This window comes from Mycteria americana (assembly GCF_035582795.1).
Source record: "Mycteria americana isolate JAX WOST 10 ecotype Jacksonville Zoo and Gardens chromosome W unlocalized genomic scaffold, USCA_MyAme_1.0 Scaffold_33, whole genome shotgun sequence".
Lineage (NCBI taxonomy): Eukaryota > Metazoa > Chordata > Aves > Ciconiiformes > Ciconiidae > Mycteria > Mycteria americana.
The window spans coordinates 1,518,577-1,546,402 of NW_027445439.1; the positions used below are offsets into that span (position 1 = coordinate 1,518,577).

The following is a 27,826-nucleotide window of genomic DNA, read 5'->3' on the forward strand; positions in this document are numbered from 1 at the left end:
TAGAAAGGAAATCAGATACTCAGGAAGAAAACCTAGACAATAAAGGGAGGGGACACACTGAAAATACAAAAAAAACCATGAGGTAACAATATAAGAAGTATCTCAGGGAAAGAGAAATATGACAGCTGAAACACTGAAGAGCAAACAACTCCAACTTTAAATTTCAAAGAACTAGTCTCTAAGCCCTATCTTGTTTTCTATTGAGCTTCACTCAAATGCCATTCAAAAGGGTCATTTTTGCTCAGTACATTTATGAGCAATCTGAAATAGTCAGACACCTGTGAGGAAATGCTCACCCTCACATGAAATGCACCTCCAGTAGTTAGCACCTTCTTTAAAAACATAAGACACACATAAGATGTCAGTGGCTCAATGTCCAAGTGGAAACCACTAACAAGAGTGGTGTCCCTCAGGGGTCTGTACCAGAACTAATACCGTTTAATATCTTCATCAATGACATAGACAGTAGGATTGAGTGCATCCTCACAAACTTTGCAGATGACACCAAGCTGAGTGATGCAGTTGATTCACTAGAGGGAAGGGATGCCATTCAGAGGAACCTTGACAGGCTTGAGGAGTGGGCCCATGTGAACCCCATGAAGTTCAACAAGGCCAAGTGCAAGGTCCTGCACCTGGGTTGGGGCAATCCCCAGTATCAATACAGGCTGGGGGATGAATGGATTGAGAGCAGCCCTGCAGAGAAGGACTTAGGGATATACTGGTGGATGAAAAACTGGACATGAGCTGGCAATGTGCACTTGCAGCCCAGAAAGCCAATGATATCCTGGGCTGTATCAAAAGAAGCGTGGCCAGCAGGTTGAGGGAGGTGATTCTGCCCCTCTACTCTGCTCTGGTGAGACCCCACCTGGAGTACTGCATCCAGCTCTGGGGTCCTCAGTACAGGAAAGACATGGACCTGTTAGAGCAGGTCCAGAGGAGGGCCACAAAAGTGGTCAGAGGCCTGGAACACCTCTCCTCTGAAGAAAGGCTGAGAGAGTTGGGGTTGTTCCAGCCTGGAGAAGAGAAGGCTCCGGGGAGACCTTATTGCAGCCTTTCAGTAATTAAAGGGGGCTTATAAGAAAGATGGAGAAAGACTTTTTACCAAGACCTGTAGTGACAGGACAAGGGGCAACAGTTTTAAACTGAAAGAGGGTAGGTTTAGATTGGACATAAGGAAGAAATTTTTTTACAATGAGGATGGTGAAACACTGGAACAGGTTGCCCAGAGAAGTTGGAAGGTTGCCCCATCATTGGAAGTGTTCAAGGCCAGGTTGGATGGGGCTTTGAGCCACCTGATCTAGTGAAAGATGTCCCTGCCCATGGCTGGGGGGTTGGACTAGATGATCTTTAAAGGTCCCTTCCAACCCAAACCATTCTTTGATTTGATGCTGCACATAAGATGGTCTCACCCATGTGCTGTATTCTCAAGTTTCTTTTTAAGAATGCACATCACAGAAATGTACAACTCTATCACCCTATTTTTTTACCACATCAAGACAGCACAGTTCTCTAGTCTAGGAAATTATATACACACATACATGAGCTTGATAGTTCATCAATTCATTTCAGAGCTATTTTTAAGAAGGTGGCATTTGGGGGGCGCTCTAGCCTATAGAGTAAGTCTACCTGTAGCACAGAACTTCCATATTCCTAGTACTACTTTAAACAAACTTATTTTCACATCTTTTATGAGCTCTCTATATAGAGAGTTAGCCCACCCCGGCTCCTGAAGGAGATCCTAAGGATGAATTGCTCTCCTCCTACATTCCGCCACACACACCATAGCAGTCACTACCTTACAGCACTGGCAATGTTGCTTTGCAGAACACTAATTCAGAAGCAGCTCAGCACCTCATACCAGCCTCCTGACAATACCAACAGATGTCCAAAACTTTTTTAATCCTGCATTAGCCTGTCAAAGAAAAGAGAGGTATGATACAGCAAAGGCCCTAGTGTAGCAGCTGTAATATTGACCACAGAATATATTTTACAAAAATAGCTCGAGCTTTTTCAATTTAGAGACTATGAACAGGTCTGCTTTTCTTCTACACCATTTGCAGAGGCCTCAGAACCACCACAGGTAGAAAACAAAAGTATTCTCAACCCTATCGTTTATATGCAACTTCTCTAGCCTCCTGAACTTCTAGGTTGTTTTTTTTTTTGCTTGAACTATATAAATCTAATAATTCAAAAGGTATTGCCTCATTTTAACCAAAAGAAACTAAAGCAGCATAGACTACTATAACTGCATCATACAGCTGAGATCCAAGTCCTTAGTGCCACAAAAAAGAATGCAGGCAACTTCTTGCAGTCTAGAGAGGTTTAACACATTATCCTACATAGTTAAAAAAAATCCATTGTCTTCAAAAGCATTAATTAACAAAAAGAACATTTGAGGAAAGGGAAAATGCGTTTGGAGCAAGTTTAACATGAAATTCAAAGCAAGCATCACAAACAAAAGCCATTAGCTGCTGATCTGATGCAGTTGCTCAGAAAACATCCATCACGGCATCCCTCCAAGCCAGAATTCAGAGTTCTGTACCCGCAACCAATTATTATTTCAAAGTTGTGTTTTTTTAAATCCTGAATAGACTGTTGTATTTTTACATATGCTTCTCAACAATCCTATCAGAGATGAACTCCTTATTCAGCTTTCTGGTCACACTGCTTAAATCATTCCTGCTTCCAGGATACAAGAAACAAAAGAGTAACTAAGCTCTATATTACAAGGAACCAGTTACTGGAAAGCCATAATTCTCCATTACATAAGAGAGTGAATAATTTACTTTTCTCACACCATTACAGACTATAAAACATGCCCATATATGTGAAAACACCATTTAAATACGATTTCTTTAATACGCTGCCATGCGTTAAGCCTAATAACTTGTGCTCTGCAGATCCCCTGTTCCTTCAGACAGCTATCTGGAATAACATCTATAGCACCACCTACCACTAGTAGTTTGACCCATGAGGGTCACAGAACTACTCTAAGAACATCCTTTACTTATAAAGCACTGTTCTATAAGAAGGTTCCATATTGCTTTTTCAGCTCCTCACACCAAGTCTTCCTTATCCTGGAAGGTTTTTTTATACTGTCGGGTCCTGCCTACCAAATAGTCTGGCAATTTGTAGGCCTTATACCAAGAGACCTGAAAGAGAACATTTTGCAGATCATTGCATCTATTCTGCTTTCAGTATCCAAAAATGCAGGGCAAAAAGCTTTTCACCCTTAGAGTTCTCTGAAGTTGAAGATAACCAAGGGAGAAGAGTGCTGGGAAGCATATCTAAAGTTTTTAGGAGTCAACTGATACCACCCAGCTTCCAATTCAACTTAATAAATCTGCAATTGATTTAATTAATATAATTTACAATTACAAGTCTATAAGATGAAAGATGGTCATGGTTTACAGCAGGAGTAAGAGTCTGGGGATGAGCCTTCTACTGTAAAGCAATCAAGTCAACTTACATTTGTTGATATTTTAATCTTACATGGGCAATACATACAATAGCAGGGGACAGGGACAGAATTAAGATGTATACAAGGTAGTTCACACAATCTTAAGAGTTGGGGGGGGGGGGGGTGTTAAAAGCTTAAACTGCAAAGAGTTGTGTTCTCTATGGCTTACTTTGGCAAAGCTTTGGTGCCCTTCTTAAAGGGCATCTTGAATTTTTCTTTCAGACACCTACCTTTCCATAGCCAAATTTAGAATGAAATCTGCTGTAAATGAATCTGTTGTCTGGCTACAAGAACTTTCTAATAATCATAGAAGTCCAGCTGACAAAGACTTATCTATATTGAGACTCCCAGCAATTTCAAGATCCACCCAAGCAAAAATTTTTCTAAAATACAACCAGCGTATACAGAAATATATAAATTATGCAATAAATGTGTAGCTAATAAATCTGAACACTATTTTTAATAATTTTTTTTCCCAGCAAAGATTGAAATTACTGACAGGTACACAATGAGCCCTTCTACTAATATCTCCTAATACATTTCCAACCTTGAGAAACTCATATGATCCACTGCTTCTGGGGCTGGGATACTTCAGATAGGTATCCAAACAACATCACTAATAAAACAGCTTAGAGCATGACTATCCAGCTGGATACCTTCAAGACACTTATGTCCAGACCCCAAATAATACCGAAGGCTTTCTAGCACACTTGCACGTGCCCATATATTTATTCACAGAGGCTACCACCAATTTCCTGCCACACTACCATGAATCTGTAGAGCAAGTCAAATATTTTGCAGATGCAGAGAAGACAGCTTTAGTTTAAATGACAAACCTAGTCACTTTTCAAAGTACCTTGAGGATTTTATTCATGTTCAAAAAGGGCTCCAACCTTGAACCAAAGACTGCAAAAGGTACAAGTCAAACAACTGCTTGTACTCACTTCTGAGATTCAGTTCTGAACTCTATGAATGAAGAGCAGTTATGCAAGTGATAACAAAAGTTGAAAACACTTCTATGAGGGGAAAAACCCAATATTTTAACTTTGCAGAAACCTCACTCACTTTTAGGCTCTAGACAGTTGTCGAGCTTACGCAAAATAAAGCTTCATGAAATAGCTCAAAAAGAAAAAATTCATTTACACATACTGGAAACCCAGTGAAACTACTGAGCATGTCACTATACTCTGCACTGAAAGAAATTCAAAATGACCTTATTTCATTGTTACTTTATCACAGTGTTATCATAATTAACTTTAAAACAAACATGTGGTGGTGGGTTAACCTCAGCTGGCTACCAGATAACCACCCAGACACTCACCTTCCTCAAGAGGACAGGGAGTAGGGGGGTGGAATAAGATGGAAAAGCTCGTGGGTATAAAGATAGGGAGATCACCTATTAATTACTGTCACAGGCAAAAGACTCAACTTGGGGAAAATTAATTTAATTTATTGCCAATTAAAAATAAAAGTGGGATGAAGAGAAACAAACCCAAAACACTAAAACACCTTCCCCCTCCCCCCCGTCCCGCTGCTTCTTCCCAGGCTCAACTTCACTCCTTCATTCCCAACTCTTCTACTTCCTCCCCCTGAAACCAAGGCGCACAGGAGAGATGTGGAATTGGGGGTTGCAGTCAGTTCATAACAGTTTGTCTCTGCCACTCCATCTCCCACTAGTTTTGGCTGGGATAGAGTTAATTTTCTTCCTAGTAGCTAGTATAGTACTGTGTTTTGGATTTAGGATGAGAATAATGTTGATTACACACTGATGTTTTAGTTGTTGCTGAGCAGTGCTTACACTAAGTCAAGGACTTTTCAGCTTCTCATACTGCCCTGCCAGTGAGGAGGCTAGAGGTGCACAAGAAGCTGGGAGGGGACACAACCAGGACAGCTGACCCAAACTGATCAAAGGGATATTCCATACCATATGACGTTATGCTGAACAAAAAAACTGGGGGGAGTTGGCCAGGGGGGTGCGGCCACTGCTTGGGAAGTGGCTGGGCATGGGTCAGCGGGTGGTGAGCAACTGCATTGTGCATCACTTGTTTTGTGTATTCTTTTATCATTATTATTATTTTCCCTTCCTTTTCTGTCCTATTAAATTGTCTTTATCTCAACCCATGAGTTTTACCTTTTTTTCCCCCCGATGCTCTCCCCCATCCCACTCGAGGGGAGTGAGTAAATGGCTGTGTAGTGTTTAGCTGCCTGCTGGGTTAAACCACAACAGTCCATTTTGGCGCCCAACACAGGGCTCGAAGGGTTGAGATAACAACAGATCTGACCAAAGCATGTTAAAACAAATATGTTTTAAGCATTCATTATATCAGTTTAATAGTCGCTGGTCACAATGTTGATTCATTTGCTCACAGAGTAGTTGTGCTTGTTCTCAGTGTTGTGTAACAACTCGCTTGCTGTATCTGTTCCCAAATGTGCTGTTTATCATCTCTGGGGGCTGGATTAAGGTTATCATTTTGCTGTACTGGGTAACACTGGCTTATGATATGATAAAATTACTGGTCGTGAGACTAATCTGGTATTTGTACTCAGCATTGCCATCATCTCCGTACTGCAGGAACCATCTCTCGGAACCTATTAATAATTACACTCTTTACCTTTTCTCCTCAGAGAGCCAATTTACAGGGGAAACAAGGCGGGGGGGGGAACACTTTTCCCCACTCCTTCACCTTCCCCTTCTCCTCCAGGCTAGTTAAAATAGCTCTTGAGAATTTCAAATATCCTTGGGATGTTCAAACCAGCAAGTTCCTATTGCTATGTCTCCTGAATGTGTATCAGGCCTTGTTTAAGTTTAGACAACTATTTAAGACTACCATCCAGAGATCTGGCTCAAGGCTGGATAGTTATGAGTGGCAGGGTGTGTGGGATAGCATGGGCAAGTACCTAGGACAGTGGGCACCTCCAGTGTTTTCGAACTTGGACCCCTGAACAAGTACAGAATCCTGAAAAATTAGTAGACTATTTGGGAAAAGTATGCTGTCACTCTGGCAATTCTAGGGAGACACAAATCACTGCAATGTGCTGGGGCCTGGCCCATGCCTACCGAGCCCTGTCCAACACTATTCAGAACCCTCAAGGGGAAGAAAAGGTCTCTGGATCTGACAACAAAACAACAGGCACTGCAGCTGAACCAGAGAACCAACCCATGCCAGTATCAGTCACCCCTATACACAAGAAGAAATAGTGGAAGTGAAAGTCAGCTCATTTAGTAAGGGAAAAAACTCCTACTAAGAAGGGGAAGGAGGAAGAAGTGGATGAGGCAAACTACTCCGAAGCAGGGCCATCATGAGAAGGCGAGGAGGAACAGGCAGAACTCATAAACGAGGCGGTAACCACCCGATCCCTACCCCTGAGCAAGCTGCAAGATATGCAAAAAGATTTCAGCCATCGTCCAGGCGAGCACATTCTCACCTGGCTGCTCTGAGGCTGGGATAATGGGGCCAGTAGCCTGGATTTAGAGGGTTAGGAAGCCAAACAGCTGGGATCCCTTTCTAGGGAAGGGGGCATTGACAAAGCAATTGGAAAAGGGGCACCAGCCCTCAGCCTCTGGAGACGACTCCTGTCAGCTATGAAGGAAAGGTATCCCTTCAAGGAAGATGTTATATATGGCCCAGGCAAATGGACCACCATGGAGAGAGGTATCCAGTACCTGAGGGAATTAGCCACGATGGAGGTGGTTTATGGTGACCTAAACAACGAGCATTTATCCAAAGATCCACATGAAGTCCACTGCACACAACCCATGTGGCAGACATGAGAGGACATGAGGAAGTGGGATGGAAAAACTACCTCCACCCTAGAGGCGTGGGTACGTGAGTTGCAAGGAAAAACAATCACCAAAGGGGGTTCTTCCAGGAAAATTGCTGCTCCGGTTTCCAGTGGGCAGTTCCCCAGGCACAGTAGAAGGGATGATCTTACTCCTGATTTTAATGAAGAAACTCCTGACTCATATACACAAGAAAAGGGTAATGAATATTATGACCAGGATTAGGGCGGCCCTGCCTCCAGCCAGGTGGAGGAAAGGGACAACCAGGTTTACTGGACTGTGTGGATTCGATGGCCTGGAACATCAGACCCACAGGAGTATAAGGCTCTGGTGGACACCGGTGCACAGTGTACCCTAATGCCATCAAGCTATATAGGGACAGAATCCATCTGTATTTCTGGAGTGACTGGGGGATCCCAACAGCTGACTGTATTGGAGGCCAAAGTGAGCCTAACTGGGAATGAGTGGCAAAAGCACCCCATTGTGACTGGCCCAGAGGCTCTGTGCATCCTTGGCCTAGACTACCTCAGGAGAGGGTATTTCAAGGACCCAAAAGGGTACGAGTGGGCTTTTGGTATAGCTGCCTTGGAGACGGAGGAAATTAAATAGCTGTCCACCTTGCCCGGTCTCTCAGAGGACCCTTCTGTTGTGGAGTTGCTGAGGGTCAAAGAACAACAGGTGCCAATTGCTACCACAACAGTGCACCGGAGGCAATATCGCACCAACCGAGACTCCCTGATTTCCATCCATGAGCTGATCTGTCAACTGGAGAGCCAAGGAGTGATCAGCAAGACTCGTTCACCTTTTAACAGTCCTATATGGCCAGTGAGAAAGTCTAATGGAGAGTGGAGACTAACAGTAGACTATCATGGCCTGAATGAAGTCACGCCGCCGCTGAGTGCTGCCGTGCTGGACATGCTGGAACTTCAATACGAACTGCAGTCAAAAGCAGCCAAATGGTATGCCACAATTGATATCGCTAATGCGTTCTTCTCAATCCCTTTGGCAGCAGAGTGCAGGCCACAGTTTGCTTTCACTTGGAGGAGCGTTCAGTACACCTGGAATCGATTGCCCCAGGGGTGGAAACACAGCCCCACCATGTGCCATGGGCTGATCAGGACTGCACTGGAACAGGATGAAGCTCCAGAACATCTGCAATATATTGATGACATTATCGTGTGGGGCAATACAGCAGAAGAGGTTTTTGAGAAAGGGAAGAAAATAGTCCAAATCCTCCTGAAAGCCGGTTTTGCCATAAAACAAAGTAAGGTCAAGGGACCTGCACAGGAAATCCAGTTTTTAGGAATAAAATGGCAAGATGGACGTCGTCAGATCCCAATGGATGTGATTAACAAAATAACAGCCATGTCCCCACCAACTAGCAAAAAGGAAACACAAGCTTTCTTAGGCATTGTGGGTTTTTGGAGAATGCATATTCCAAATTACAGTCTGATCGTAAGCCCTCTCTACCAAGTGACCCGGAAGAAGAACGATGTCAAATGGGGCCCTGAACAACAACAAGCCTTTGAACAAATTAAACGGGAGACAGTTCATGCAGTAGCCCTTGGGCCAGTCCGGGCAGGGCAAGATGTGAAAAAAATGTGCTCTACACCGGAGCCAGGGAGAATGGCCCTACCTGAAGCCTCTGGCAGAAAGCACCAGGGGAGACTCGAGGTCGACCCCTAGGGTTTTGGAGTTGGGGATACAGAGGATCCGAGGCCTGCTATACTCCAACGGAAAAAGAGATATTGGCAGCATGTGAAGGGGTTTGATCTGCTTCAGAAGTGGTTGGTACTGAAGCACAGCTCCTCCTGGCACCCCGACTGCCGGTGCTGGGCTGGATGTTCAAAGGGAGGGTCCTCCGTACGCATCGTGCAACTGATGCTACGTGGAGTAAGTGGGTTGCACTGATCACACAACGGGCTCGGATAGGAAACCCCAATCGCCCAGGAATCTTGGAGGTAATTATGGACTGGCCAGAAGGCAAAGATTTTGGAATATCACCAGAGGAGGAGGTGACGCATGCTGAGGAGGCCCCACTGTACAATAAACTGCCAGAAAATGAAAAGCAATATGCCCTGTTCACTGATGGGTCCTGTTGTATTGTAGGAAAGCATCGGAGATGGAAAGCTGCTGTATGGCGTCCTATACGACAGCAGCTGAGTCCTATATGACAATTTGTAGAAACTGCTGAAGGAGATGGTGAATCGAGCCAATATGCAGAAGTAAAGGCCATCCAGGTGGCTTTAGACATTGCTGAATGACAAAAGTGGCCAGTGCTCTATCTCTGTACTGACTCATGGATGGTGGCAAATGGCCTGTGGTGGTGGTTACAGCAATGGAAGCAGAGCAACTGGCAGCGCAGAGGCAAACCCATCTGGGCTGCAGCACTGTGGCAAGACATTGCTGCCCGGGAAGAGAACCTGGTTGTAAAAGCACGTCACGTAGGTGCTCATGTACCCAAGAGTCAGGCCACTGAGGAACATCAAAACAACCAGCAGGTGGATCAGGCTGCTAAGATTGAAGTGGCTCAAGTGGATCTGGACTGGCAACATAAGGGTGAATTATTTATAGCTAGGTGGGCCCATGATGCCTCAGGCCATCAAGGAAGAGATGCAACATATAGATGGGCTCGTGATCGAGGGGTGGACTTGACCATGGACCCTATTGCACAGGTTATCCATGAATGTGAAACATGCGCTGTAATCAAGCAAGCCAAGCAGTTAAAGCCTCTGTGGTATGGAGGACGATGGCTGAAATATCAATATGGGGAGGCCTGGAAGATCAATTATATCACACTCCCACAAACCCACCAAGGCAAGCGCCATGTGCTTACAATGGTGGAAGCAACCACTGGATGGCTGGAAACATATCCTGTGCCCCATGCCACTGCCCGGAACACTATCCTGGGCCTTGAAAAGCAAGTCCTATGGCGACATGGCACCCCAGAGAGAATTGAGTTGGACAACGGGACTCATTTCCGAAACAACCTCATAGACACCTGGGCCAAAGAGCATGGCATTGAGTGGGTATATCACATCCCCTATCATGCACCAGCCTCCAGGAAAATCGAACGATACAATGGACTATTTAAGACTACACCGAGAGCAATGGGTGGTGGGACATTCAAACATTGGGATATACATTTAGCACAGACCATCTGGTTAGTCAACACTAGGGGATCTGCCAATCGAGCTGGCCCTGCCCAATCAGAACTTTTACGCACTGTAGAAGGGGATAAAGTCCCTGTAGTGCACATAAAAAACATGCTGGGGAAGACAGTCTGGGTTACTCCTGCCTCAGGCAAAGGCAAGCCCATCTGTGGGATTGCTTTTGCTCAAGGACCTGGGTGCCCTTGGTGGGTCATGCGAAAGGATGGGGAAGTCAGATGTGTACCTCAAGGGGATTTGATTTTGGGTGAGAATAGCCAATGAACTAAATGGTATGATGTTAATTTCTATATAATACTGTATGTCATCACTGCTATGGTTGCTACATGCCATATCAATGGTATTTCAGTAAGGATCACCTAGATTAATGAAGAATGAACTTTGATGAAAACCAAGCAAAGTGCAGCAGTGATGGAACCAGAACTGGCTTCAGCATGCAACAATCCAACACCACACACCATCTCTCCTGCCCAGAAGGACTGTTATGACAGATGGAGCCCAAAGTCATGGACTAAATGAACTCAACAGACATTTTAGAGGGATGGCCCATAGACCAAGGGAATGATATCTGTGTGTATATTTCAAAAGACAGGGAAAGTGGTGGTGATTAATTGGAATGTATTAGAAAAGGTAGAACCTGGGCATGACATAGATGGTATAGAATAAGGGGTGGATACTGTCCTGGTTTCAGCTGGGATAGAGTTAATTTTCTTCCTAGTAGCTGGTATAGTGCTGTGTTTTGGATTTTAGTATGAGAATAATATTGATAACACACTGATGTTTTGGCTGTCGCTAAGTGGTGTTTACACTGGTCAAGGACTTTTCAGCTTCCCATGCTCTGCCAGGTGCACAAGAAGCTGGGAGGGGGCACAGCCAGTATAGTTGATCCCAACTGGCCAAAGGGCTATTCCATACCGTATGACATCATGATCACTATATAAACTGGGGGGAGTTGGCCAGGGGGGCAGCGATCGCTGCTCGGGGACTGGCTGGGTGTCGGTCGGTGGGTGGTGAGCGACTGCATCCCTTGTTTTGTTTTTTTTTCCTGGGTTTTATTCCTCTCATTGTTTTCCTTTTCATTACTTTTTTTTTTTTTGTTCCAGTTATTAAACTGTTCTTATCTCAACCCACAAGATTTCTTACTTTTGCTCTTCTGATGCTCTTCCCCTTCCCACCGGGAGCAGGGAGGGTGAGCAAGTGGCTGTGTGGTGTTTAGTTGTCTGCTGAAGCTAAACCACGACAGAGGTAAAATAACACAAGTGACCAAGGAGGTAACATAACTCAGTGACTCCAGAGTTCAAACAGAGCTATAGAACTTTACAGTAGCTATGGAGCTGCGGGTTTTGGTCGTTTGCTTTTTTCCTTTTCCAGTTTTTCTAAGAAATATAACAAATTACACACTCAGAGGAAGGGACACGCTGTTGGCCTCTCCTAGGGCTGTCCCAGGAGAGCATCAGCCCCATGGTCCAGGCATGGAATCCATCAAGATTAGTCAATGCTGGAGCACCTTTCGGACTGAGGGGGAGTTTCTGCCTAGGGGTATGGGACACATTATGGGGAAAAAACATTTTGGGATTGCACAGGACTTATTACGGGATGTTTAGGGGATGAACCAAAGGCAGGAAAAGGAAGGGGTTTAGGTGATTTGGGGAGGAACAAATGTGGGAAAATAGCAGGTACAGAGATAAAATGGGCCAGTCGCATGTAAACAGCGGCTGGTCAGTACACTTGACTGGCCATGCCCTGTACCTGATCAGCGCAGTCTGTGTTATCTTATTAAATTCCATTTCTAACTCTTTCCCTGGGTGAGGAACTCTATTCTGTGTGCATGTGTGCGTATGGGGATCTGAGTGCCAGTGACTGGAGTGAGACCACAGGTCACAGGGGCTTGTGTGCCTGGGTGCCAGCAACTAGAGAGACCAGAGTGAGTGAAATCAAATGCCAGCCATCAGAGTGGGACCAGGAGCCAGAGCATCTGCGTGCCCATAGCATCAGCAACTGGAGCCAAGTATGGTGGTTGTGTGAGTGAGTGTGTGATTGCTAGCGAATATCAAGCTGGACTAGCCAGCATGTAGGTGAAATGACCTGGGAGCCAGGAATGTATGTGTTTGTCTCTAAAGGTAGAGACATGAAGTACAACATTTGAGACAGAATCCAAAGTTTTTATCCTTCAACTGGAAATCAGGTGGTATAACTTTTTATCCGAAGAAGTATTGCACAGTCTAGTTACACATCGTGTGAAAAAGCACTTTTGTTTATCAGTTTTAAATCATCAGCCTCTTTAATTGTATAACTTCCTGTTCTTGCATTATGAAAATAAACAGTTATAGGCACTCTTCATCTATATTATTCAAGCTATTCATTCTTTTTAGATTCTCTTTGTCAACCTTGAATATCAAGATTTTTTCCGTCTCTATTCATGCAATAGTCCTTTGTCTCTCCCCCCCCCAGTCACATCACTTCTTGAGTTCTTTGGAGGGGATTCAAGCTGCATACAATAGTTTATAACACTGTTATACTGAAATCTGACAGTGCTGCCTGAATTTAACTGCTTGTTCGTCTTCTCCTTATGACTCATTTTCACAGCCTTTAACTATCACATTTGTCCACCTAGTTAAAGCTCCCTAGGCCAAGAATGCATTTTGTTTGGAAGTTTCAGCCAAAACATTTCCATGAACTAAAATAGGAGAAAAGCCACTAATTTGCAGGTATTAGTTGCAGCTGTGAATGCCCAAAATTTTTAGTTGGGCCTGCATGAAACAAGAAACACACAGATAGCAGCCACCTGTAAACTCTTGTCCAAGTGATTTGCCTGGCATTTAAGAACTCCATAGAAGAGACAGGAATGAATCCAGCTTTCCACAACAAAATTCAACTATGAACACCACAAAAATACTTTCTTCCTATAATGCCTGATCTCCTCATTTACTGTCCACCTCCAAAAAAAGAACAGGAGTCCTCCCCTACATACAACAGCCTCCTTCCCTATACACCCTTGACAAGGCAGGGTACAACAGAGAAGATAATATGTGGCTGTGTAATTTCACAGTGCATGTACTCAAAGAGGGCTGAATTAGGTTTCTCTGTGCAAGCTAGTTCTGGCATGTCCCAACTCCTGAGTGCTCAACTTGACAACCTTGCTATTCTGAGCAGCTTCTTGAATGCAGTAACATTTTTCACATCTTACCAACAAACACAGTAGCAGTAAAAAACAGAAGCATGATTATCTACAGTGATACCCCACCACCTTTCCCAAGTTGATACCATGGAAGTAGACGCTTTAAGGTACCCGAAGAGTTTTTTTCTCCCTATTGCTTTTCCTTTTAACACAAGTTAATTTCACTCATCTTGTGCTGCTCACGCATCCTACTACCATGCTTTAAATTGCATACCATGGACATCTATCACAGCAGCAGTTTACAGAGTACTTTCTCCAACAAAAAGCCACAAACAAAACCTTTTTATTAACCCTTATTTTACTCACTGTTGTTAGCATTTGCCTCATTATCTGCATAGGATGCAGATAATCCAACAACCCCACCCACCCTCTTGGGGGGGACCCCAAAAGAAAACAAAACAAAAAAAACCCACACCACAAAAAACCACACACCACCAAAACACACACACACACAACCACATCTTAATCAGAAAAGAACCAAGAGGATTTGGTACCTTTACTAGAAAAAAAAAGTTTTAGTAGATTCAGGCAAGACTGGTCCTAGATAGGCAAGCACACACACTAACAAAATGCTGTAGCTATACACTGAATAGCCATCATACTTACTCTAGTTCAGCATCAAGCTACCAACCCTCTATCTAGAAGTCAGTATTATTACTCCCAAACATTGAAGTCTTCTAGCACATTATTTAATCTTAATGTTTTGAAAGAAAAAATATCTCTATTCCTTTTAAAAAGTTTATTCTCACAGCTCTAGGAGAATCAAAATTATTATGGAGACAAGTGCTAAATTTAGTTCCTAACAGACCAAAAAATTATCCTTTCAAGAAACAAGGCAGAACTTCTACAAAATATTTTATACTAGTGCAACTACCAGTAAGAAGAGGTAGAAAACCAAGCAAGTTTCTTCACAAATATCACATACAACTTCTCTCTACATAAATTCCCTCCTTTCATTTTTCTCTCCATTCTTCTCACTATTTTTATTAATTCTTAACTAGCCACTTCACTTACCCATAGAAAAAAAAAAAAAACTTAAAAAAAACAGAACAAGGACAAACACACAAAATAATTGTATGATGACCTCTCTAAAGAAGCTGCTACTACATCAGCATGTTTCCTCTTTGAAAACACAAAACTAAAAAAAAAAAAAATATATATATATATTACTTCTCAACCTGCCAAAGCTAGCAGAATACAAACTACACCTAAACAAGGCCACGAAGACTGCATAAACTCTTTCTCCCAATCCAAACACCACAGCCTATTATGTGCATAAGTTCCTTCTACACCTGCCACACAACCCCCCCTCACCTTCATTATACTAAAGCAGACCCCACCCCAATCCACTTCCCCTGGATGCCAGGCTACCCTCCTTGCATCACCTCCCCTCAAGCACTACTTTCCCCGTGCCTCAAGCCCCGCAGTCCCTTCTCCTCCTCCCTACCCTAGCAAACCTGGGGGTGCTTCCCCTCACAGGAAGCATATCATGCCAAGCCTGCCTCCCCTTCCCCTCCTGCACCCCTTCTCCCTTCGCATCATGCCATTCACAACTCCCAGGACACATCAGCAAGCCACCCTGACGCACACCTCTCACACCTTCCTCCTTTCCCGCAAAACAGATTCCTCCAGGCCCACCTCTCAGGCCCATCCTTCAAACAGTGAAGAGGAGTGAAAATAAACAGCTCTCCTGTCTCCTCCCCTCTATTATCTGCCTCGGACACGCTCCTTGTCCGGGGCGAGGCAAGGCCCGAGTCGCAGGCTAGTGAGAGGTGGCAGAGACCAGACCTACTTCAAGCTGTAGCAGGCCCTTCAAACTCAGCGAGCACGGGCCTGGCTTACGTGCTTACTGGCGACAGAAAAGGGACTTGGGGCCTACCCGTAACGGACACGGCCGCCACCTCCCTTCCCGCGACACTGCAAAGCGAGGCCTGGCCGCCGCCTTCCTCCTCCCACCATGGCCACTTTCCGCGACCGACTCCACAGGCCCCGCTCTCAGCGACGGCAGCGCCGCCATGTTGACCCACCTCACACGGCAGCATGCGAGGCCCTAACGCCGTACAGGGCTCAAGGACATCCCGCCGCCCGCCGCCCCCCCCCCCCCCCCCCCCGCGGCCTTGGGTCTCTCACCTTCATGTCGGGACATCCTAATTTTGAGGCTGTAGCCCAGGCCTGTCCCTAGGCTCCCGCTGGGCTGCTCGGGCGTCGCTTTAGCCTAGGTCCCTCCCACCTTACGCACTGACCCCCAAGCGCGAAGCGAACAAGCAACAAAAAGGGGAAAGAAATGGGAGGGTGAAGCAAAGAGGTATCTGTTCCAACAGCCCCGGCCGGCCAGCCGGCCTGCCTCCCTCAGGGGGGCGGATCCACCAGCAGTGACTTCCCAAGCGCCGCGATACAGTGAATCTTAGGCCCCTCTTCCTCTTCCGCCGCTTTAATCTACACCCCTCTTCCTGAGTCCCCACCTCTGTTCCCTCTTCTATTGTTACTGTAAGAACACTGACTCCTTGCACCCCTCAGCTCTTTCCCATCTTAGGCTCAAGGTCTCCCAGTTTCTTTCCTTCTCCACCTGTTTTGGTTTTTTTTAATTTTTTCTCTCTTTTTTTCTTCATTCCTTCTCTGTCCAATAGCCGCTGCTACTACACACAGGAAGGAAGAGGAAATACACAGCCAATGGAAAGGAGGATCGGCACCACCCAACGCAGGAAAAGCCGCGGGATTGAGCGTAGTTTACATGTACTGGATAGGGCTCTCCCCTTCTTCCTCCAAACTAGGAAAGACTGCCGTCTCCAGGCATTCATCAGAGACACAGCCTCCTCCACTATTTCGGCCCCTGACAACTGCGGAGTCCCCCCGCTCGCCCCTGTTGTAGAACACACTGCTGTAGCGGTGGGGCTGCGACTTTGCGGGTACACGGAGATCTCTCACCTCATCCCCTAGTAAGGACGCCAGAGAGCGAGGAATGACAGCAGCCTTGAGGAGGGGGACAAATTCAGCGAGGTGGTTCATGGTACTTCCCATTCCCTCTCCTTTCCACTGTGGCTTGCAAAACCCTCTCTGTAATTCGGGGAGGTGTAGCGAGCAGTGATGAATCTGACACATGCCCTGATGCTTCCTGCCCCGTCCTGGCTGCCTGACTCCTGCAATGCTGAGGGTACTCGGGTAACTTAATCAGCCGAGAAAGGTAAATGCCAGCCTGCCTGCAACAGGTGCCATATTGCACATGCGTGGGTTTTTACCTAGTCTTGATAATTCTCAGTGTTTCTGCTTAGGCTGTGAAGTGCTGAGAGGTGAAGAGAGGGTGACCTTGTGGCCACAGTAACATACTGATTTGTCATAGGTGAACTAAGCCATTTTAGTGGGATGTTCCCATACTTTTCTGTGCGGTTTTTTTTTTTTCATTCTGCCTCTTACTAGTGTTAGGCTCCAAAGGATAGGGATGTGTGTTTCAGAATGGGGAGGGGGAGCTCCAAACCTTGTACAGCTCCTGACTGCTGCAGGAGCTTTCCCATGGGAGGTTTAAGATAACAGCAGCATGCCTGATTACTGTGACAGACGTGTCCCGAGAAGTGGGAGCCACATAGTTGGGAAGGGAGGCGGCAGAACCTCATAAAGAATGATGAAAAAGCAAAAAGTTTGTGACTTGCAGAATTTTATTTGCTTTCCCTGCAACTTTTTGTCTTTTGCGAAAAGACATTAGTCTGGAGAAGAAATTGTAAAGGTAAAACACCTATCATGGAGGGGAGAGGGAGGTGGGGGGAGGGGGGAAGAATGGATCGGATGAGGGAGGGGTGGTAGGGGGAAGGAAGGAGGGGGTAGGGAGAGAAGGGGGAGGGGGGAGGGGGACAGGAAGTGAGAGGGAGGTATGGGGAGGGGGGAAGAAGGGAGAGGAGGGGAGGGAGAGGGGAGGAGGTACAGGGGCGTGGGGTTGAAGGGAAGGGGAAGAGGGGAAAGTAGGAAGGGGAAAAGGAGAAGAGGGTTGGGGGTAAGGGGGAGGGAGTGTGGGGAGGTGGAAGGGGGGGGGGGGATTCGGGAGTAGAGAGGGAGGAGGGTGATTTGCACCCGGAGGTGCTGGTTCATGATGATCACGGTAAGAAAGGCGCTTAGACTCTGTAACGTATCATTTAAAATGCTATTTATTAGAGCTAACACTATAAAGAAGGAGAGGATAGTATAGATAATGTTACGTCCCTTCAGACGCTGGGAACCCCGAGTTGTGCAGCGTTGAATGGGCCTCTGATGAGGGTGCAGCACACCATGCAAACCCTGTCTGTAGAAAGGGTTACCCCATTTTGGTCATTTGAGCTCTTATAGGGTTTTCTTACAAGAAAACAACTCTGTTCATTTCTACTGTTAAACAGAAAGGATGTTTACATGAGAACTCACTGCTTTACTTTTAGATCAAGGCAAGGAAATGCAGGGGGTGTAATCACCGATACCAGGTGGGAGCTTCCTGCAGGCTCCTCTGTTACAATGAGCTGGCTAAGTTTATCCTGTGGCTAACGGATATGTGCAGCACAATGCAGGCCTGGGCTTACTTAGGTTAATTGTTGTGTGAATCACTAACTCTTCGATGTACAATTGTCTTCTAGTTAGGATCACTACATCACCATGCACACGTTCTTTTGAAGTTGGCATTTTGTTCTAGATTTCCATTTTAGTGGACAGTGTTGCCTGTGTCTTGCAGCACAGCACAAAGCCCAAAGGCTGCCCCAGTAATACTGTGTGGCTGTCGTGGTGTAACCCCAGCCGGCAACTAAGCACCACACAGCCGCTCGCTCACTCCCCCCACCGGCAGGATGGGGGAAGAGAATTGGAAGGGTAAAAGTGAGAAAACTCATGGGTTGAGATAAAGACAGTTTAATAATTGAAATAAAATAATAATAATAAATTGTAATGAAAAGGAAAATAACAAAGAGAGAGAAATAAAACCTAAGAAAGACAAGTGATGCAAATGAAAACAATTGCTCACCACCAACTGACTGATGCCCAGCCAGTCCCCGAGCAGCGGCCCCCCCACCAACCTCCCCCCTAGTTTTATTGCTGAGCCTGATGTCATATGGTATGGAATATCCCTTTGGTCAGTTGGGGTCAGCTGTCCCGGCTGTGTCCCCTCCCAACTTCTTGTGCACCCCCAGCCTACTCACTGGCTGGGCAGTGTGAGAAGCAGAAAAGGCCTTGATGCTGTGGAAGCACTGCTCAGCAATAACGAAAACATCCCTGTATTATCAACACTGTTTTCAGCACAAATACAAAACATAGCCCCTTACCAGCTACTGTGAAGAAAATTAACTCTATCCCAGCCAAAACCACCACAAGGGGCCATCCTGGTGGTTTGGGTCTGGCTGTGAGAGCCTCTTGTTTCAGCTCACAAGATTGGTCTCTTCTTTGCCCTGGGGCAGGGGTTACATGGATGCCCCTTGAGTAGCCTCCTAGGAGGGGTCCATAGCCCTTGTGCATGTTCAAACTTCTTTGTGTCTCTCTGATCCTTTTGGCACACCCCATTCTCTTAAAGTCCTCCTCACAGAGAACACAGAGAATAACAGAGCAGGGGCACAGAGGAACCAAGCACTTCAGAATAGGAATAACGCTCTGGGCACTGGTGAGGACAAACAAGATCCTTCAGGGGATTCATCAGAGCTAGGTGAGGCAAAGCCTTGTGTCTGCACGAAGGAGAAAAGGCATATGATAGTTACTGGAGACTCCTTCCTGCAGGGGATGGAGGCATCAGTCTGCCAACCTGACCTGATGTCTCAGGAGGTTTGTTGCTTGCCAGGAGCTAGGATCCAGGATGTTGCAGAGGGACTGCCAGGGCTTGTCCGGCCCTCTGACTATTACCCCTTTCCTGTTCTTCCATGTAGGCAGGAACAGTACTGTCAAGGGTATCCCAAAGTGTATCAAGAGTGACTACAGAGCTCTGGGGATGAGGGTAAAGGGCATGGGGGCTCAGATGGTGTCTCCTCAGACCTGTCAGTGAAGGGGAAAGGCTCATGTAGAACTGGACTCATTCAGAAGATCAACACCTGGCTGTGGGGCTGGTGTCACACAGATAGGGCTTTGGCTTCTATAACTATGGGACCCTATTTGAGGAGTGAAGACTGCTGAGCAGGGATGGGATACATTTGACAAAGTGGGGCAAGAGTGTCTTTGCAAAAAGGCTTGCTAACATACTGAGGAGTACTGTAAGCTAGGTATGTTGCTGGAGGGTTACTACAACCTGAAGAGAAATGAAGATGCAAGAGGCAGAGCAGATGTGTCTAGGGGACAGCATGACAGGGGAGGCTTTCATACTTTGCCTGTGTAAGGGGCTTAAGGCAGTCCTGCCGAGTTATAGGTTTGGGATATGGTTAATGTGGTGGGTTAGCCTTGGCTAACAGCCAAATGTCCACCCAGCTGCACATTCATTCCCCCTCCTCAGCAGGACGGGGGAGAAAATAGGATGAGAAAGTTTGTAGGTTGAGATAAAGACAGGGAGATTGTTTACCAGTTACTGTCATGGGCAAAACAGACTTGACTTGGGAGAAAAAAAAATTTATTGCCAATTAAAATAGATTTGGGTAGTGATAAACAAAGACAAACATTAAAACACCACCTTTCCTCTCCTCCCTCTCCTAGACTCTACTCCTTCACTCTGATATCCTCTACCCTGCCCCACCCTGCTGAGTGGTGCAGGGGGATATTGGGGGGTTACAGTCAGTACATAGCAGTTTCTCTCTGCTGCTCCTTCCCTCTCACACTTTTCCCCTGCTCTGGCATGGGCTCTCCCATAGGGTGCAGTCCTTCAGGAAAAAAATCTGCTCCAATGTGGGTTCTCCTTGGGCTGCAGTTCCTTCAGGAAATATCCATCTTCTCAGGTATTGGTCCTCTATGGGCTGCAGGGAATATCTGCTTCAGCACCGTGGAGCACTTCCTTCTCCTCTTTTTCTGACCTTGGTGTTCCCCCTGCCGTTTCTCTTTTTGTTTTATTTTTTTTCTCCCCTCAGCTGGAACTGGCTGTGCCTGGCACAGGGCAGCCCCTGACCTCTTCCCACAGAGGCCACCCCTGCAGACCCCCCACTACCAAAACATTGCCATGTTGTGACCAATCAAGGAACCCCTACAAAAGAAGAAGACTGAGAGAAGATAGGCAAGGATGATGCGCTCATAAAGCTCAGAAAAGAATGCAGGAAATAACCACAGCTATCGTAAAGGAAGCTGAACTTATCTGAACTTATCTCAAGACCAAGGGGACCAGAGGGTCACCTTTGCTCTAGATAAATGGCTGTATCAGTTGAGTGGGTCAACTGGTTATGTAAATGGCCTTCCCTAAAATAATCAATAGAAAGTATTATCTTCCTGAGCCAGCCAGGCCAACATGGGGGAAGGGTATATGTGTCTCAGCCCAACACAGAGTATAAAAATTGAACAACCAGCAAAATGAACTTTGAAGAGAGCAACTGGCTTGAGCTGGCTTCAACCCATGTATTCCTTCCCAGCAATTGGGGACGCCCAGCATTGTGACGATGAGCATAAAGAGACTGGTAATGGGAATCATGTTTGTTTTGTGATTCAATTGTATATTGCAATTGCTATATTATGCTTGTGTTGTGATTTCAGTATATTGCTGTATCACTCTTCTAAATCAAAATCCCATGTATCATCAAATATCTTCAACTAAGTAAATTTGGTATTAAAACATTAAAGCCTTCTTGTATGGAGTATCTAAAAGAACCTGGTCAGAGAGTATTTGACTCTCACACATGTACACCCAATACAGTAACAAGACACCAGACCAGCAGCTTTAGGGCTAAACAATTTATCTCAAAATAACAGTACAGTAGCAAATACAAATCAGTAGTACAATTAATGAGGTTGAAACAACAGTAAATCCAGTAATTCACTGGGCTAAACTTAATATCCAGGCATGCAAAGACTTATATAACCAAAGTTATCAGGCAGGCTGGCAGGAAGCAGGGTATAGTTTCTGTTACGAGTGACTTGGACCAGCTGACAGGCTTGGGAATTCCAAATTCCCTGATCAGACTGTCCTTTTTTATTATGGAGTCACGGAAGCACTATTTGGGCTTGATAACCAATCATCGCATTCCAGCTCTGCTCCCCCTCTGTGCTGGTTCTTTCCATTGTGTGCATGATGCTCAGATGCTACCTTAAAAGTTGTGCAATCACCATATGGAGCTATAGCCATATAAGGTGCAGGGTCATAATGTGGAGAATTACCATATAAGGCAGTAATATAGGGACAACTTTTATCCAAGATAAGAAGTGACAGGTGCCCTGCCTCCCTGCAGGCATCCACGTGTACCATTTGCCCCAGAAGGCAATCCCCTCTTCTGGTCATATGCTCTGTTGTGATTGGCTGACAGGACCAGCCATCCCTTCCAGTTTACCCAGAAGTACATCAGACTAGAAAGTGCCTTCCCCTACACACAAAAGGGGCTGCCATTTTCTTTAAGATGCCATTTTATGGCAGAGAGTTGCCATTTTTGACAATGTCATACCTATGTGTTCTCAGATCTCCCTCTGATAGGCTGCCTGCATCCTTTGGACCAGGAAGTGCTCAAATATCACAGAATCACAGAATCACAGAATGGTTGAAGTTGGAAGGGACCTCTGAAGGTCATCTAGTCCAACCCCCCTGCTCAAGCAGGGCCACCTAGGGCCAGTTGCCCAGGACCATCTCCAGACAGCTTTTGAATATCTCCAAGGAGGGAGACTCCACAGCTCCTCTGGGCAACCCCAGTGCTCAGTCATCCTCACAGTGAAAAAGTGTTGAAAAGAGCTAAAATCCCCAAAGACAAAAAAGAAATGCTGTAAATATCTTGGTTGCTCAATGTTTCCTTTTAGTCTCCCTTTCGCAGATAATTTGGCCTAGCTTGCCAGTATTGTTGGCCTTAAGTAAGGAAGCTTAGATAGTAGAATTGCTAACGAGCTTTCTTTATTTGACCTAATCATTAGAGTAAGAATGCTTTGCCTGTGTTAAATCCTTGGTTAGCTGAGATAGTTGCAATGTAGATAGATAAAAAGGAATTCTTCAGGCCCTGTGTCCCTGGAAAGGGCTGATAAGGAGAAACTACACAAGAACCACCTGATTTTGGATATGCAAGGAAGGTATGAGCAAGACAAAGATGGACTGAGCATGCGTAAAGACAAAGTTCAGTCAGCGGTCAGAGTGATGAAGACTACTGACTTCCTCCAACGACCACCAGAGGATCCCTAACGACCACCTAAGGACTTAAGTACGCATGCGTCAGGGACATTTACATATATTAATGAGTTCCAAGAAATCTCATGTTTATGTATATTTTGCAACATATAACCTCTGTGATCTTGCTTGTTTGTCGGAGCACTTGTGGCGGAGCGATCCCCAGTGCTGCCCAGCGCTGCAATAAAGAATACCTGCTTAATAGTCATCCCGACTATTGAGTTCTGATTTTGGCTTTTCACGGCAACAGTGTTTCCGGATGTTCAGACAGAACCTTCTGTGTTTCAGCTGGCCTGAAGGGGATTCTTCTGTTTTCAGAAAACCAACTCAAAGAGTTGGCTGCAGAAATAGCCCATGGAGTCTCAGTGTTGGTAAAAGTGAGAGGCAGTCTCACAGGTGTGATGCATTTCTTCTATGTGCCTAGGAATGTATTTAAAGCTTTAGACTGGAATATGGATTAGTTGTTTTCTGCAGACCTTGGAAAGGAGGTTAGTCTTATAATTTGAGCTATGGCTCCATGAGCTGCTTACAGTTCTAGCCATGGAATTTCTTCTGCCAGGTGAAGTTTGCAGTTGAGATACTATGCTTTTGTTTGCATTCGTAACATCTCCTTTTCAACCCTGCTGTGTGTTTGGTCCTAGGCAATGAATAAATATTACTTGCTGTTTCTCAATTTGAAGAGAAACATAAGGGATATTACTTTGGTAAACTGTGCTTGTTTACCCTACTACTTCTGATAAAACAAGAGCCTTTACAATAATATGTTTCAAACTTTTATGCTGATAATGTGAGGGGAGAGAACTTAAAAGGTAGTTTTATTTAATAGGAAATGAATCTTTAATGAAGGCTAAAGGTTGAATAGAGGTTTTTATATAAAGTATTTTGGATGAAAAAAGCAAATAAGGAATGTGCTATTAATAAGCAGAATACATATCTGTTTCAGAAAGTATAGTTAGATCCTAGAGTTCTATAGAATAGAATAGTTCAGTTGGAAGGGAGCTACAATGATTGTCTAGTCCATTCTGCTATAGAAGAGTTGCCCGCTCTCATTCCAGCTCTTTTAGGAGGTTTAGAATATTGATTTTCTGGATTCAAGGAGGGGGGGGGGGGGTGTTTTTCAATTAGATGTTGAGAAAGAGCACAGGCATTTAAACAGTTTCTGTGTCTAGAAACCTGGGTTGGGACAAGTTATTGCTGTCATGCTGATTTTTATCAAAACTTGTGATAATATCTCAATCCAAAACTTTTTGAAAATAATAACTTTCATTAAAGTATCTGCAAATGTCAGTCACTGATCCTTGTGAGCTAGGATAGAACTGGAGCAAGCAATTTCCTTGCTTCTATTAGGTGATGGTGCATGCACTGATAAGTGAAGTGAATGATGTACTGTGCTTTGGGAATCTCTGGGCATTATGTGTGTAGTAATGTATTTTGTGTCATGCTCGCATTTAGAATTTGTCCTGGGGACAAAATGAGCACTTAAGGGATGACTAGAGAATTTTAACACCCCTTAAAACAAAACCCCTCTGAAGGGAAAGAAACTTCAGAAATAGCTATTTTTTTCCTTCAGCCTTAGAATCCACTTCTATGAAGTTTCTTAAGGCATCTAGGAACAAGTTTGTTAAATGTCTGTATTCTTGCATCAGGAGTGCCAGGCGTTGTCAGATCTGTACATGTCAAAAGAAGTGCAGCAGTACCTAGGTTGTTTCTCAAAGGAATGGCTTTCAGATGTTATTCAGCATGCGTCAGTCCAGCTGTTTAGGCAATTAGTGAAAGCCCATTTTGTTGATGATACTGCTAAGCCTGTCTTCTCTCTTTCTGTGACGCTATGCAGGTTGAATGATCCTAAGATGTCAGAAGCAGAGCGTCAGTCAAAGGAAAGCGAACGGGCAGACCGCAGCTTGTTTGTTCAAGAGCTTCTACTGTCCACTTTGATGCAGGAAGAAAGTTCCTCCTCAGATGAGGATGAACGGGGGGAGATTGCTGATTTTGGTGCTATGGGCTGTGTAGATATTATGCCTCTAGATGTTGCTTTAGAAAACCTAAATTTAAAAGAGAAGAATAAAGGAAATGAGCCTCCTCTTTGATGGCATCCCACTTTGCAGACAATGTCCTCTGTGCTGTATTTGCCAATGAAAGTGGACAACAACTATCTTGGGTTTGTTTTGGTGATTGTAATTTCAGGTCTGTCACTCTTGTTACATTGTGTACATTCAAAGGAAGAGAGAAAAGATTTATACGATAATCATTTCCACTTAACCAGTTTTTACTTTTAGCAGGTAAATATAGGTTGCAGTGTGGAGAAAAAAGCTCTGCATCCTGTAGCTTGACGTGCAAAAAGCTCTCCTAATACTCCACATTCAAACTGAAGAGGAAAAAATGAAAAATCTCTAATGAAGCTGCTGTGTGTATTTATGAATATTAATGAATAAAAATTGCTTGGATGGTTTACCTTAGCTACTGCATGATTTTTTTTGCAGCGTGCATGAGTTTTAGTGACCTTGTCATTTAAAGAATGTAAGTACAAGGAGTAAAACTATAAAACCCCAAAGCTTTCCCATTATTCAAAGGTAACGTGACAAAAAAAAGATTAATGCTCACTAGCAGCTTGTGGCCGTGAAGTAGCCTTTGAGTAACACATGACCAATGACCTTTTTATGTGCTCTCCCTGCGTATTAATGCAAACTCTGCAGCGGGCTATATTTTTGCTTCCAGAGTGTGACATTTTGCTATATCGTGACCACTACGTTGCCCTGTTAGACATCATATCCATGTGGAATTGAACTTTGTATTCATCTGTAGGAGACAAAAAACAAGGGCCACTACTGGCATCTACCACAAAGGGCTTCTGTGTGCCCTAAACCCAAATTTTGTTCACCTTTCTTTAAAGTTTTCCTTTTTGTGTTTAATATACTTTATTTAGGTGTAAATGATTCATATATTCACTGTTGGGGGCGGGAGGGGGGAAGTTAACCTGGATTATGGTGTCTTAGTTCTAAGCCTTCACAGTCCTTATCATTTTGAGTTATTTATGTATTTGCTTCATAGTTTGCAGAGACTCCTTAGTATCAGGAGAGCTTGAGGATTTGACTTCCCAGATATCTCCATATGTTACAATTGAATTCTTAATGCTAACTTCCTATCAACCTTTATTTATTGGGTTTTTGGGTTATATTTCTGACATAAAAAATAAAGCCTTTTTAATTGAGTCATGCTACCTATTTGCCTATACTGTTAATCCTATAAGGTTTTTTTGTATGGATTATTATAATAGCCCCAAAGCAAGGGACAGCAAGGCTTTAATTATTTGGAATGTAAAGTTAGCTTATAAAGATAAAAATGCACACAACTTCTGAAAATTAGACTTGAAAACCTGATGATGTTCCTAAGAGAACTGTGATATGTATATTAATCTAAGATAACAGCAACAAAAGAAGCTACCCCATAGGTTGACATTTTCTCAATTCTCAAATTCTGATTGTTTCCATTTAGTACTGTATTAGCGTTGTTTTTCTTTTAGTCTCTGCAACAGAAAATGTTTTAAGGGAACTTTTTACACTAGTCTTCTGGTTATCTCAGGAGTTACCCTCAATAAAGATTCATTTTTAATTGATTGTTGAGGATGTTAAAAAAAATAAACTGCAGTCTTTTCGGACACATCTTCTGCACATTACAAAAAGACTCAGTTCAATAAAGCATTTTAAGGGGTGTTGTTCAGTCAATTCTTTGGTGATGATGTATTATCCAGATAGCTGTAGAAGAAATTCTGGAATTAAACTGTCCTTCACAACTGTATGCAAAGGCATTTCATGGCGAAACCCTGGGTGATTTACATAAACACTTTTTAAAAAGTGCATATTCTGTGCAGTGCATGTAGCAATGATTAAGCATGTAATCTTATAGCTTCATAGGTACGTGCATTGAATTTCTAGAAAAGACTTGTTTAAAAACAGTATCTTAATGAATATTAATTTTTTTAAAAAAAAATCTATATATAGCTGGTCTATTGAGGATGTTTACATTGCAGGGTTTGCAAACTCCATTCTGCTTTTACATAAACCACTTGGAAAGCCTGCGAACTCTTACTGTCCATGTTTATTATTAGAATCTGAGTATCTGCTGGCTTACATTTAAAATTAAATTTAGTTACTGCATTAACTCCTCTAAGAATCATAAGTGTGTTAGATTTTGTTAGCTTAGAAATAATGCCAAACAGCGACTGGGAGAGTGTTGTTCTAGCACTCTGCTGATGAGTATTTGCAGGGAAGCGTTCTTCATTGAAAGAATGTTTCCCAGAATTATATTTTTGTTACTTTCAAAATACTGATGTTTATTTTCATAATGCTGTGGGCTATAGTGAAAATAGCCTTTGAGAACTTTTCAAGGGGAGCCTGGAGGGGATATCGCATAATTTCCTACCTTAAGACCACTGCTTCAGAAAAGAGAACCCTAGCATTCGGCATACCTGACATTCACACGAAGTCTGTTGAATACTGTGCATTTGCGTGAGAGACTTTTGTTTTCCCAAAAACGTGGCGCAGCCTGTGACAATCTTCGCAGAGAGGCTACATCTATGAATAGAGAGCACATCTGGAATTTGGTGTGCTCTCCTATGAATTTGCACCTCAGAGCTCAGACGTGGCTTGCTTCTGCTTCCTCTGTTTAATCAGCCAAGAATCTGTATGTTGCCTTATGGAGTATGGAAGTTGTGTTGAATTTTGCAGGGGAGGGTAGGGTGCCCATGTGCCCTTAGACTGAGTCTTGCAAGATGGCAAATGAGACTCTACCTGTGTGAGGATGTTGACCTTTGTGTGTGTATGTTAGCTCTGGAGACCAGTGAGACTGTTAGGTCAGCTTGGTCTTTTACCTGTATTCTGTGCTGACTGAAAGCACTGTAGCTGTCCTTAGTGTGATGCTGATATTGAGCTTACGAGTGCTGCAAAAATGATCCCTTTTGGGGAGATAAGGGCATATTCATATATAGAAATGGGAAGAGATGTGAACTTTTTTGAAGCTGTTGGGGAACAAGTCGTGCTTT

General features: G+C 44.3%; 1 protein-coding gene and 1 long non-coding RNA gene across 4 annotated transcripts in view; one reads left to right on the forward strand and one right to left on the reverse strand.

Moving 5' to 3' along the window:
• The window catches only part of LOC142403082 (E3 ubiquitin-protein ligase KCMF1-like), an 81,576-nt gene extending 65,353 nt beyond the window's left edge, over positions 1-16,223 (reverse strand). The window contains exon 1 of one of the 3 annotated variants that reach the window (XM_075489241.1): positions 16,156-16,223. In XM_075489241.1, coding sequence (XP_075345356.1) covers positions 16,156-16,198 — 43 coding nt within the window. In that variant the 5' untranslated portion in view covers positions 16,199-16,223. Of the gene's footprint in view, positions 1-15,719; positions 16,008-16,155 lie in introns of those variants that run through there. The other 2 variants (XM_075489240.1, XM_075489243.1) reach the window with 2 other exon arrangements.
• Positions 16,224-16,437: 214 nt separating this feature from the next.
• On the forward strand, positions 16,438-25,244 carry LOC142403087 (uncharacterized). Its single transcript, XR_012773603.1, has 2 exons — positions 16,438-16,770; positions 24,623-25,244. It is a non-coding gene; the product is annotated as an uncharacterized LOC142403087 (long non-coding RNA).
• The last annotated feature ends 2,582 nt before the right edge of the window (positions 25,245-27,826 follow it).